This window comes from Ranitomeya variabilis, chromosome 2, assembly GCF_051348905.1.
Source record: "Ranitomeya variabilis isolate aRanVar5 chromosome 2, aRanVar5.hap1, whole genome shotgun sequence".
Lineage (NCBI taxonomy): Eukaryota > Metazoa > Chordata > Amphibia > Anura > Dendrobatidae > Ranitomeya > Ranitomeya variabilis.
Window position 1 is genome coordinate 985258143 of NC_135233.1, and position 13391 is coordinate 985271533.

The window sequence follows — 13391 nt, forward strand, 5'->3', positions numbered from 1 at the left end:
TCTAATTTTCTGTATTTGTTTTTTTTTATTTGCAGATACATCTATTTTCCTCCCCAGCAGCGCTCTCCTCACCCTCGATTTCACAATGCAGATAAGAGAGGACATCAATCCTGTGCTGCGGTACATCCTCCATTTTTTTATGTGGTTCTATGGAGTGATCACGTTTGTGCCTTGGTTCTTACTTTCCGGTGCCAGGGAAAGGCAGAGGAGGGCGACGCGGGTAAAAGCCCAGCCCCTAAATGACTGTGACCCCAGCAGCCCGTTCCGCTCGGTGGACAGCTTCAGCAGCCTGGCGTCCTCCCTGTACCCGGGCTGTGACACCCTGGACAAGGTCTTCAGGCACGCCACACAACTGTTTGGAGCCAAGGGTTGTCTGGGGACAAGAGAAGTGCTCAGTGAGGAGGATGAAATCCAGCCCAATGGAAAGGTCTTCAAAAAGGTGAGTCAGGATAGCTGGTTTTGGTATATTACGGTATGTTTCTGGAATTTTTTTCTAATACTTTTCTTAAAAAAATGGTCAATTCATTCCAAAAGTTACATTTTAAAGAATAAACTTTTTTTAAATGTAGTCGGGCTCTGTTCACATGTCGGCTTATCTTTTTCTTTTGCTTGTTCTGTTTAGAATACTTATCCTGTGGTTTTTATCTATTTTTTCCAGTTTTCTGTGCTCATGTTTTAGTGTCAGTTTTTCCAATCTTTGTTGCATCCTTATTTCTTGTATAAAGCTTAAAAAAGTCTTTGCATTTTCCTACCCCATTAACCCCTTATTGACATATGACACACTGGTACGTCATATGTCGGCTCCCTGACTTTGGTGCGGGCTCAGGAGCTGTGCCCGCATCTTTGCCAGCATAGTATTCAGCGATCATCTACCTCTAACAGGGGCATGTGAAGCAGAGCCCACGGCTGTTAACCTGTGAAATGTCGCCGTCACTACCTGTCAGCAACATTTACAGCTTGCGTCTGGGGGGGTACTCTGTGCTAACCACCATTCGGCGCGATCACGGGGCAATAATGGGTTTAGATGACAGTTGGGGGGTCTTCTGAAGACCCCTGTGTCTGTCATAATGGTACTCCTGTTAAAACCAGCCTATGGAAACTGTGATGTTTGCTATATGCTGCAATACTGTAGTATTGCTGTATAAAGCACAAACGGTCAGACGATCACAGATTCAAGGTCCCTAAGGGGACTAATGAATACAGTAAGGCTATGTTCACACGTCGCTGCGGTTTATTTTCTGCAGCATTTCAATTCTTTTTGCTAAATCCTCAGTATTTTACACCTATTCCATTATAGGAATCCGCAGGTGTAAAAACGCAGGCGAATTCCGCACAAAAAACTGCACAAAAAATGCACAAAAAAGTCTTTTTAGGATTGCATAAAAGCGCCGTCGGCCACAGTTTTGTGCACCTCTGAAAAGGACACCACTGAACAGAGGCCAGAGGTAGTCCAGAGTAACTCTGCTGCCTCATTGTAGTGAATGGATTCTTGTGGGGTTTCATCTGAATCACATTATTTGGAGATTTAGATGGAAACTCCAAAGTGAGTGCTCAGCTTAGGGTGCAGGATAAGTGTGATTCAAAATGTAAAGCGTCAAATCAATCAATAAAAAAAGCAAGTCTCCACTCAAGCCTGTCATTGTTATTGGAAATATAGGGGTTTCCTCGTTACTGGTATTACAAAGGCTCTGGAAAAGTGACATGGCTCCTTGCCTCCAAAAAGAAATTCAGCAAAATCTGCGCTCCCTAATCCAAATGCCCCCTTCTGAGCCCCACAGTGTACGTGTACCTAAACCACATGTTTGGCATTTTTCTAGAGATGAGAGCCCGCTTAATTTACAGGTGCGTGTCTCCAGAAGCATGAGCCACTTACTGGTCACTACAATGTACTGGTCACTACAATGGCACTTTGCAATTTTCACTTAGCAACATTCATTACTGCTTGTTTCTGGAAAACACCCATAGTCAAAACTTCACTACAGCTGTAGATAAATTCCCAGAGGGGTATGATTTCCAAAATGGGGTCACTTGAGGAGGAATTCTGTTCTTCAAGCATTTTGAGGCATTATTTATGGAGTCTGCAAAGTAGAAACATTTGCGGTCAAGGAGGCAAATAGCGCTCCGTCCATCCCGAGTCTTGCCATGTGGCCAAGTAGTACTGTACAGCCACATATGGGGTATTGTCAATTCATCAGAAATTGTGAGACAAATTTTGGTGACATTTTTACCCATTTCTCCTTGTGGAAATGTAAAATCTGGGGCTTAAACACAATTTTTGTGATAAAAATGTAATTATTTTTTCCTCACTGCCCAGTGGTATAAAATTCTGTGACACGGCTGTGGGGTCAATATAATCACTGCACCCTTGGAAGAATTAATTGAGAGGTGTAGTTTGTAAAATGGCGTCACTTATGGGGGATTCTGCTGTTCTGGCACCTCAGGGGCTCTGCCAATGTGACATGGCACCCTCAAACCATTCCAGCAAAATCTGAACTCCAATGTGGCACCTCTTCCCTTCTGAGCTTTGCACTGTGCCTCAAAAGTAGTATTACCCCACATGTGGGGTCTCGCTGTACTACGGAGCAATTGCACAACACATTTTGGGGTCCATTTTCTACTGTCATCCTTGTGAAATTGAAAAAAAATTGTTGTAAAATACATTTTTGTGGGAAAAATAAAAAAGAAAGTTTTCACAGATCAATGTTGTAAAACTCTGTGAAGCACTTGTGGGTTCAAGGTGCTCGCCACATGTCTAGATAAATTCCTTGATTCCTTGGCAGGTCTAGTTTTTTTTTTTTTTTTAGACCCTAAAAAATTAGTTTTGCAAATAGTTGGAAAAATGAGCAATCGCTGATCAACTTTTAACCCTTCTAACTTCCTAACAAAATGATTCTCAAAAATGATGAAGATGTAAATTTAACTATTTTTTGTGACAGCTTGAAAATTGCTAAATTTCCCGATATTTTCACACACAAACACAAGTCATATCGAATCAATTTGACCACTATTATGAAATACAATATGTCACGAGAAACCAGTCTCGGAATCAGTGGGATCCAGTGAAGCGTTCCAGAGTTATTAGTAAGCTGAGCGAATTTGCTCGGGTCTCTGCTTATTTGGCGAGCAATAGCGCTTACAAAATAAGCTGCAGAGGGAACCCGAATACATGGAGCGCGCCGGCTGATCGGTGCCGCAGCTGCATGTGTCACGGCCATGTGACAGTCACAGCACATGCATGCAGAGCCTGGCAGGCTGTAGTGTGTTTTCTGGCTGCTGCCAGCAGAGGGCAGCATCGCTCTGTCTGCACAGTGCAGGAGAGTTCATCCATGGATCTGGAGGAAGTAGATGAAGACTCCCATGATTTTCTATACATTGTGTACACACACCACCGGGCTGGAGAAATCAGAGCAGCCAGTTCTTTTCTCCTGGATTGTTGTGAATTTTCATTGTGGACTTCACCTTTTGCAATGCAAAGGGTGTTAAATAAGCCATAAAATCTGCTATAAGATAATACAGAGGGTATGTGTCCACGTTCAGGATTGCATCAGGATTTGGTCAGGATTTTTCATCAGTATTTGTAAGCCAAAACCAGGAGTGGAACAATTAGAGGAAAAGTATAATAGAAACATATGCACCACTTCTGCATTTATCACCCACTCCTGGTTTTGGCTTACAAATACTGATGAAAAATCCTGACCAAATCCTGATGCAATCCTGAACGTGGACACATACCCTTATGGGGAGCTGAGATTGTGGACACTTGTGTTGTTGGGCGGGGGTGTCTGGGGCCCAGCAGTAGAAATGACTCTAGGGGTCACACTACAGCTACATGCAGATACATGTGAGCCGATACCCCAGTCAGTGAAGGGTTGACTGTACAATACAGGAGGCTCCAGCACATTTACTGTGTGCACGCCATAACTGTGTAATCGTATCTCACAGGACAGGAAGCAGGTAAACGTCGCGGATTTAATCTATAATCAGATATACATCCCGCCACACCATAAACCTTATATTACCACCACATATTGTATGAGTATACCGTAATTACCTTCCTGCTGATGGCCAAAATTCACTATACCAAGACCAAAATGATGATTGATGCCGGAAAAGTACCCAATATTAAAATATACAGTAAATCTTTATTTTTTTTGTCATTAAAACCTTTTATGCATTTTTATAGGCCTCGTTGAGGGCACAAACAAGGAATTGACATGCTGCAGATTATTTTCAGAAATTTCTTGTACACACCTTGGTTTTTTTGTCCTCAGTATTTTGTGCAATACCTTGGTTTTGGCCAACTGCAGCATGTCACTTTTTCTTTCAGTGATTTTTCACCCTTTTTTTTGTGTGTTTTTCACCCATTGAAAGCAATAAATGGCGCACAAACGCTGAAAAAAATGCTGCAAAAATGCAGGTATCAGTTTTTGCTGCGTTTTTTTTGTGCCAAAACCTGATGAAGTAGAAGCAGATTTTTTTATGCACTAAACTTTATCAGCATGCACAAGAGTCAAACGTACCCTGACAAAAACACAGCAAAAATTAAGTAAAAGCTGCTTTTTTGAGGCAAATTTCTTACTGCTAAGAGAACAGGTTTTGCCTTAGGAAAAAACGCATCAAAAACGCAATGTGTGAACATAGCCTAAGGGATATCCACTATGTTCAATCCTTTTTTATGAAAGGATCCCTTTGAGGAACAGTTCCACCTCAATCTCAGATATTGTCCTCTAGGGATCTCTCTCTTCAGGGAAGTCTGATGGTGGCTGCTCCAACACAACAGGCTATATAGGATGCATTTAGTTTAGGTTGCAGTGGGACTACTTACGCATGAGGAGGGTCATTATGTCACAAGCTGAGAAGGGTGGTCTGTAATCTAATGGGGATAATGAAGGACGCGGCCGGAAGTAAGACCACCCCGGGGTGGGTGCCTCATGTGGTCCACTAAGACATGGCTTCATTACTCTTTGTATTCCATGTGCTTCCCCTAGATAATAATAATAATAATAATCTTTATTTTTATATAGCACTAACATATTCTGCAGCGCTTTACAGTTTGCACACATTATCATCACTGTCCCCGATGGGGCTCACAATATAGATTCCCTATCAGTATGTCTTTGGAATGTGGGAGGAAACCGGAGATCCCGGAGGAAACCCACCAAACACGGTTAGAACATACAAACTCCTTGCAGATGTTGTCCAAGGTGGGATTAGAACCCAGGTCTCCAGCGCTACAAGGCTGCAGTGCTAACCACTGAGCCACCGTGCTGCCACATAAATAGGGGTGGTCTTGCTAAAATACTTTCCCTGTTCCCATATTGTAGACAATATTGCCAAAGAAGGGACATAAGTCTCTTGATGAACCCTGTCAAGTAACGGGGAAATGCGTCAAGGTGATATGGCACCTATTCTTTAACCTTAAACCATGAAAGTGGATTTCTACACTAAGCCAAGTTTAACTATTGGGTAATTAATTTTCATATATATGTTATTGTATATTAGTGCTATACTTAGGGGTGTCACATCGATACTTTAGGGTGCAGACCCCTGTGGTCAGGCAGGAGGCTGAGATGAGGGCTTTTACAGGGCCTGAATAGAAATAGTTTCTTTCTCTCTCTACAACTACATACACCTGTGTCGTTATATACTGATGCTATACTAAGAATTGGATCACATTTATCTGTATTAAGATTTTTTTGGTCACAGCCATTACTTTATATTTATGTGATTTATATATTGCTTTAGTTATTATGGGGCTTTTAGTTTAATTGGTTTTAATGATAAAAACCATAAAGATTTCTGTTTTACTTTTGGGTAATTTTTCTGGTATCATATTCAAGTTTCATTGTCTCTAATATTTTGTTGTTTGTTAGTACAAAATACTAATAATACCGTATACAAGAGATAAATACCTCCACACCATGACCAGACCAGACATTACCACCACATAGTGACTGAATACTACCACATACAGGGGACAAATATCTCCACACCATGACCAGACCACATATTACCTCCACATAGTGACCGAATAATACCTCATGCAGGGGACAAATACCACCACACATTGACCAGACCTCACATTACCATCACATAGTGACCGAATAATACACCCAGGGGACAAATACCACAACAGTGTGACCAGACCACATATTACCACCACATAGTGACTGAATAATTCCACATACAAGGGGCAAATACCACAACAGCGTGACCAGACCACGAATTACCACCACGCTTAGTGGCTGAATAATGCCACAAAAAACACAATACTCCTGCATTCTCACCAGAGTTATACACAGTAACTATGCAGATAGTGTAAATGTACAGGTAATACAAATTACCACAAATTACACCTCTAGTTAAAGTTTTTCATCTTCTCTTTTCTTCTTCATCCGGCTCAGGTCGGTATTATGTGCACAAGTGCTCGTTACTTGAGTTTGCCTAGGGTTCTGAGGTATGTGCCAAGTATCGCGGGTGCTCGAGTGACATGGTCGAGTCCCTGCACCACATTCCCCTCTTTCTCCGTCTTCTGCACTGCGCCAAATGAAGAAGTGCCAAAGTGCCACCCTGGTGCCCGGCACAGTAACTGTATCCTCAAAAATAATATATATTACAGCATTAATGTGACCCCCTCACATTATGTGCCCTCCTGTGGCCCCATATGGTATTAATATATATGTCGCCTTTTAAACAGCAGTACATTCCTTTGTGCCCCCATACAGTAGTAATGTCCCCCCACCAATGACACCCATAGACATGTAAGTACACATTTTCTGCCCTCATACAGTAAAATAATTCATTTGTTATGTGTTGTTACAGTTGGAATGTCTCAAATTACGGCCCCATGAATAAATGATTAATAATGTTTAGGTCCACAAGGAGGGACATTTTGCCCCATACAGTAATAATGTCTCCTCGCACTCTCTCCTCATAACAATTTTTTTTTAAAAGCACAGAAAAAACAAAAACCAAAAAGGATTTTCTGTCACTTGTGTCCCCTCTCCCAGGACAAGCAGCTTATGGTACAATACAATGATGTTCTTACACCCCCTGCAATGGCCCGCTGATGGCAGCTGCTGCGGCTGGTGGTAGCTGCTGCGGCTGGTGGTGTGGAGCGGGGAGCTAGTGGCTTTCTGCTCCGCAGGACTTCCCAGATAGATGTGTGTCCAAGTATGCATATAGAGCTGAAAATAGTCCTGGAACCGGCGGCCATCCTCTACTCCGAGTCCGGAGGCCATCTCTGTGATGCTTGTGCTTAGCGGCCCACCAGGTGATTCCCAATCCTCCAGTGGACCAGTTCTAGCCTGACATTAGTATGTGGGTGTTATAAGCTTATTATAGATGACGGGACCCTCTGAGCTGTACTTCGCCAACTTAAATCACTATGAACACTTATCTGTCGCACTAAACCATCACTAAATGTAGAAGTAAGAGGCACACAAAACAAATGATAGGCGAGCCATTCCATGTGTGGCCAGCAGGTGGCAGTGTGTGTATAGGTTGTAATAACAGTTACAGCAGTCCATATAATCACATGAATTTAGACCTTTTTAAGCCAAGAACTAGCAAACAGTAGTTGGTATTAGTGGCTCCCCCTCCCCAGTCAGTGCGGTGCAGTCATTCCTACCTGCAGATTACAGTATCTACATCATATACATTCATGAAGAATTAGCTATGATCTGAGGATTGTTGTGCTCATGGCTGGCTGGGAAGCTTCGCAGCTCTGGATGATGCTGCCAGTAACACAATTACTGTGTACGTTGCTCACTTGGTTTTATATGCAGTGTAAGGGATCTGCTAAATGCTGGAAGTTGTAGTTCTTGGAATCCGGAGCCTGCAGAGCACTTTCATACGGTTTGTATTACAGCTTCTCGGCTGTCCGGCATGTGACCGGCGCTGACGTGCAGCGGGACAACTCCTCAGGGAGCAGAGCGCACGCTGGAGACTGAGCTCACCCCCTGCTTCGGTCACTGGGGAGCAGAGTGACAGCCGTGTTCACTAAATAATCACCGATTAGGAATTGTGCGCACGTGCCGGTTACTTCCACCACTTACGTCACAGATCGCCACCGTGCACATGGAAAGTCCTGTGGAAAGGTTAGATAGCGAGCAGTATCGCCATCAATCAGCGCTAAGCCGGGGCCTGCTGCAACTCGTTTTCCAGTATTGGTGTCTTAGGCCGGCCTCACACCCAGCGTATGTAAATACGGTCCATTTTTTACGGCCGTAATACGCAGAAAAGTCCCCAAAATAGTGATCCGTATGTCCTCCGTAGGCAGGGTGTGTCAGCGTATTTTGCACATGGCATCCTCCGTATGTAATCCGTATGGCATCCGTACGGCGATATTTTCTCGCAGGCTTGCAAAACCGACATCTAATGGATTTATGTGCTCAAATGTTCGTTAAAACATATATACATATACAGTGTGTATGTGTATATATATATATATATATATATATATATATATATATATATATATATATATATATATATATATATATATATATATACACTCACCGGCCACTTTATTAGGTACACCATGCTAGTAACGGGTTGGACCCCTTTTGCCTTCAGAACTGCCTCAATTCTTCGTGGCATAGATTCAACAAGGTGCTGGAAGCATTCCTCAGAGATTTTGGTCCATATTGACATGATGGCATCACACAGTTGCCGCAGATTTGTCGGCTGCACATCCCAAAGATGCTCCATACAAGGCAGGATGGATCCATGCTTTCATGTTGTTTACGCCAAATTCTGACCCTACCATCCGAATGTCGCAGCAGAAATCGAGACTCATCAGACCAAGCAACGTTTTTCCAATCTTCTACTGTCCAATTTCGATGAGCTTGTACAAATTGTAGCCTCAGTTTCCTGTTCTTAGCTGAAAGGAGTGGTACCCGGTGTGGTCTTCTGCTGCTGTAGCCCATCTGCCTCAAAGTTCGACGCACTGTGCGTTCAGAGATGCTCTTAGGCCTACCTTGGTTGTAACGGGTGGCGATTTGAGTCACTGTTGCCTTTCTATCAGCTCGAACCAGTCTGCCCATTCTCCTCTGACCTCTGGCATCAACAAGGCATTTCCGCCCACAGAACTGCCGCTCACTGGATTTTTTTTCTTTTTCGGACCATTCTCTGTAAACCCTAGAGATGGTTGTGCGTGAAAATCCCAGTAGATCAGCAGTTTCTGAAATACTCAGACCAGCCCTTCTGGCACCAACAACCATGCCACGTTCAAAGGCACTCAAATCACCTTTCTTCCCCATACTGATGCTCGGTTTGAACTGCAGGAGATTGTCTTGACCATGTCTACATGCCTAAATGCACTGAGTTGCCGCCATGTGATTGGCTGATTAGAAATTAAGTGTTAACAAGAAGTTGGACAGGTGTACCTAATAAAGTGGCCAGTGAGTGTATATATATATATATATATATATATATATATATATATATATATGTCATTGAGACACATATATATATATTCTGTATTTATATTTAATTCAGCGCAATATATGTGATAAGCCGGTAATTCAATTGCCGGCTTTTCATTTCTCCTTCCCAAACCCGACAGGATATGAGACATGGTTTACATACAGTAAACCATCTCATATCCCTTTTTTTTTTTTTTTTTTTTGCATATTCCACACTACTAATGTTAGTAGTGTGTATGTGCAAAATTTGGGCACTGTAGCTTGTAAAATAAAGGGTTAAATCGCGGAAAAAATTGGCGTGGGCTCCCGCGCAATTTTCTCAGCCAGAGTGGTAAAGCCAGTGACTGAGGGCAGATATTAATAGCCTAGAGAGGGTCCATGGTTATTGCCCCCCCCCTAGCTACAAACATCTGCCCCCAGCCACCCCAGAAAAGGCACTTCTGGAAGATGCGCCTATTCTGGCACCGTGTAGCGGTGGGATATGGGGTAATGAAGGGTTAATATCACCTTGCTATTGTAAGGTGACATTAAGCCAGATTAATAATGGAGAGGCATCAATTATGACACCTATCCATTATTAATCCAATAGTACTAAATGGTTAATAAAACACACACACATTATTTACAAGTATTTTATTGAAATAAAGACACGTTGTTGTAATATTTTATTAGACTCTTAATCCACCTGAAGACCATCGTCCTGAAACAAAGTTAAAAAAACAAACAACAATATTCCATACCTTCCGTCGTTATGTCCCACGATGTAAATCCATCTGAAGGGGTTAAATCATTTTACAGCCAGGAGCTGTGCTAAAACACTCGCTCCTGCCTGTAAAACCCCGGGTACTGAATGGAAAGCAGGGTGACCTGTAGTTACCTTGAGTCGCGGTGATGCGCCCTCTGCTGGATGTCCTCATATGAACTCGAGCGTGGGAACTTTTCCAAGGCTCCAGTTCATGAGGACATACAGCAGAGGGCACATCACCGCAACTCAAGGTAACTACAGATCACCCTACTTTCCATTCAGTACCCGGGGTTTTACAGGCAGGAGCGAGTGCTTTAGCACAGCTCCTGGCTGTAAAATGATTTAACCCCTTCAGATGGATTTACTTCGTGGGACGTGACTGATCATCGGAAGGTATGAGATATTGTTGATTTGTTATTTTTACTTTTTCACAGAACGAGGGTCTTCAGCTGGATTAAGAGAATAATAAAATATTACAACAACCTGTGTCTTTATTTCATTAATGGAGCCTCCTCACTTGTGTGTTTTGCAGGAGACCCTCTGCCTTAGTCCATATAGCAGGTGTGCAGTCAGCATGGCGCCCCCACTAATGCCCACGTGCTCTGTGCCTTTCTGTCATTCTCAGGTAATCCTCGGCCAGTACAACTGGATCTCGTATGAAGAGACCTATTCGGCAGCTTCTAACTTCGGCCGTGGACTTTCTACACTTGGCCAGAAACCCAGGTCGAATATCGCCATATTTTGCGAGACCCGAGCGGAGTGGATAATCTCGGCACAGGCATGCTTCATGTCCAATTTTCCACGTGAGTAATACTCCACAGTCTGGGGGGAATTGAGTGCTCGTCTGTGAGTGTAATCCTTGTCCTGTAGCCTGAGCAGGCTTTATGTGTAATGGCCTCTTCTGTGCTGGGATTTGTTGTCCTCTGCCATTATTACGTCTGGTTTATGTTATAATCTTGCATCATGTAACGTTCTAGTATTGTCCTCATACATCACAACGGAGGAATTTACCGTCATTTTTTCTGTAAATGAAGCAATCCAATAGATAAGATCTACAAGTGGAAAACCCATTTACATTTTATTTTTATTAAACTTAAAAAAAAAAAAAATAAATGTTAATGATGCATGACCAGAATAAGTGTTGCTCCATTTTCCCTTTTGCACCAATTTTGCTAAATTGCCACAATTATCGTTGTGATGTCAGTCGCCAGATGAAAGCATATTCCCAATTAGAGCCATCTTGTTATACACATGCAGCGTAAGCGAGGCGGTCAGATCCGACCTGGTTTTGCCGGGAAAATCCTCGTGTAGAATCCTTATGGTTTTTGATGAGGTTTTCAGACCTGAAACTGTTTTGGAAGAGTTTTTTTTAATGCCGTATTGAAGCAGATTTTGGGAACTCTCACACAGTTTATGCAAAAAGTGGAGATTCTTCTCCAAAATCCACATAAAAAATGCTTCAAATATTGTTTAAATAAGTTTCCTGTGGATTTCAAAGGGAAAAGACGTCTTAAGTCTGCCCAATGCTATTTTTTTTGTAGAAGACGAATTGCCATTCTTGAGGAATTTCCAATAGAAAAAAAAAATGCTCCAAATTTTACAGCTGAATATATTGAAGGAGAAAATATGACTCCTGCTCTAAAATCGCGTCCAAAAACTTTTTTTCTTTTGTTAAGCACCTATATATGGATTTCTTAGAAAGAAGTGGCCTTGGGTATGTTGGCGCTGAGTTTTGTCATAGATTTTGAAGCAGATCTTCCCCAAAATCTACATCAAAGACTATTGAAAGAGTACTTAAAACTGGTTTTGATGTGGATTTTAAAGGGGATCCTTTGTGATCTTCTCGCTGATAAATATTGGCGCCGATATATCGAGCTAGTCTGGATGGGAGGACAGAGTGGCGTGCAAGACTCCTGATTCATGAATTGGCACACACTCTTCTTGAAACAGTCGTGGTGTGAAGTGTCCACAAATCTTACTCCAGTCAGGGATTGGAGTAACATTTATGGTGTCAGCATGAATTTGATGAGCAGGGGCTGCCACGCACTTGTCACCCTCCATCTCAGCGCATTTTGTCAGAGTTGTGCAAAAATGGCATGAATAAACCAAAAGTTGTGGTCCATTCCACGGTCTGTGTGAAGACTAGAAGCCATGTTGTAATCGTTCCACCAGCCGCCAGGGCCTCTGCCGCCTGCAGTTGAGCAGCCTGACACAGGCCTGTTTAATGATGACGTGTTGCTCAGTCTCCTGACCGCTTCCCGCATTATTGCTCCATTCTACGAGCCGTCACCCTGGTTTGTGATCTGCTCAGGGGGAACTTTTTATGTCCACATATGGCTCAAACAGCACAGCATCCATAGCCACCTACTGTTAGTTCTCACTAATGGAAGTGTAGCCTTCGTCAGTCATTCAGCAGCTGACATGGACGGATATTCGGATATGTTGCTGATCTCTGGGCCCTGATATATTCTGGACTGAAGATTGACGCCTCGGGGTCCTCAGGCCGGGACCCTCTATAATCATGTGGCAGGGTGCTCGGTACACACTGCAGATATCAGGGCTCTGTCCTCCTTCATCTGACAGAATACGTTCTTTTCATGCCGCTTCTCTTTGATAATGTTGGGACAGTATGAAGATAAGAAATCTTCTTTTTCCATGTCACATCACCCCTCTATGTGACGCCGTTATTGACAGAACACCGCTGGCCTGGATCGTGTACTTTCCAAGTTTTTATGAGTTTCCACAAATCAACTTGTTGACTTTAATCTCTGCTATTGGGTAAGATGTTTTCCGAAACGTCTTCTGCTTATCACCATTGTACTCTCATTCCCAATGATTTTGACCCGAATCCGTGCGATCCGGTGCTTTCCCTCAGCGTGAATCACATACAGTAAGCAGACATTTGCACGCTGACACGTGGATGCGATGATTTTCCTTCATTTTCCCCCTTATCGGATATTGTGCAGTTCCCCACCGTCTGCTTCCACTGTCCTAATAATGACTGTAGGACCCCGGAATATCCCATCCCCCTCCGGCCTGTGACAGATAATGTAAATAACCGTAGTCCCCTCGTCACCCCGGCTGAAGCTTTCCCACCGTGTTGGACAGTGACAAGGGCCGGAGCAGGATGTGAGGGGGAGCGCGCAGAGCAGGGCACAAGGCTCTTGAAACGTGCGCTCTCTCACTCCTGGCTTCTTCCCCTGACACAGCAACTGTCT

At 43.2% G+C, this 13391-nt stretch overlaps 1 protein-coding gene across 3 annotated transcripts in view; it reads left to right on the forward strand.

The window, feature by feature from the left end:
* ACSL3 (acyl-CoA synthetase long chain family member 3) overlaps positions 1-13391 on the forward strand; it is a 118615-nt gene that overhangs the window by 32938 nt on the left and 72286 nt on the right. For all 3 annotated transcript variants that reach the window (XM_077290891.1, XM_077290889.1, XM_077290888.1), the window contains exons 2-3: positions 36-439; positions 10799-10976. In XM_077290891.1, the coding sequence (XP_077147006.1) occupies positions 86-439; positions 10799-10976 (532 nt within the window). In that variant the 5' untranslated portion in view covers positions 36-85. The remainder of the gene's footprint in view (positions 1-35; positions 440-10798; positions 10977-13391) is intronic.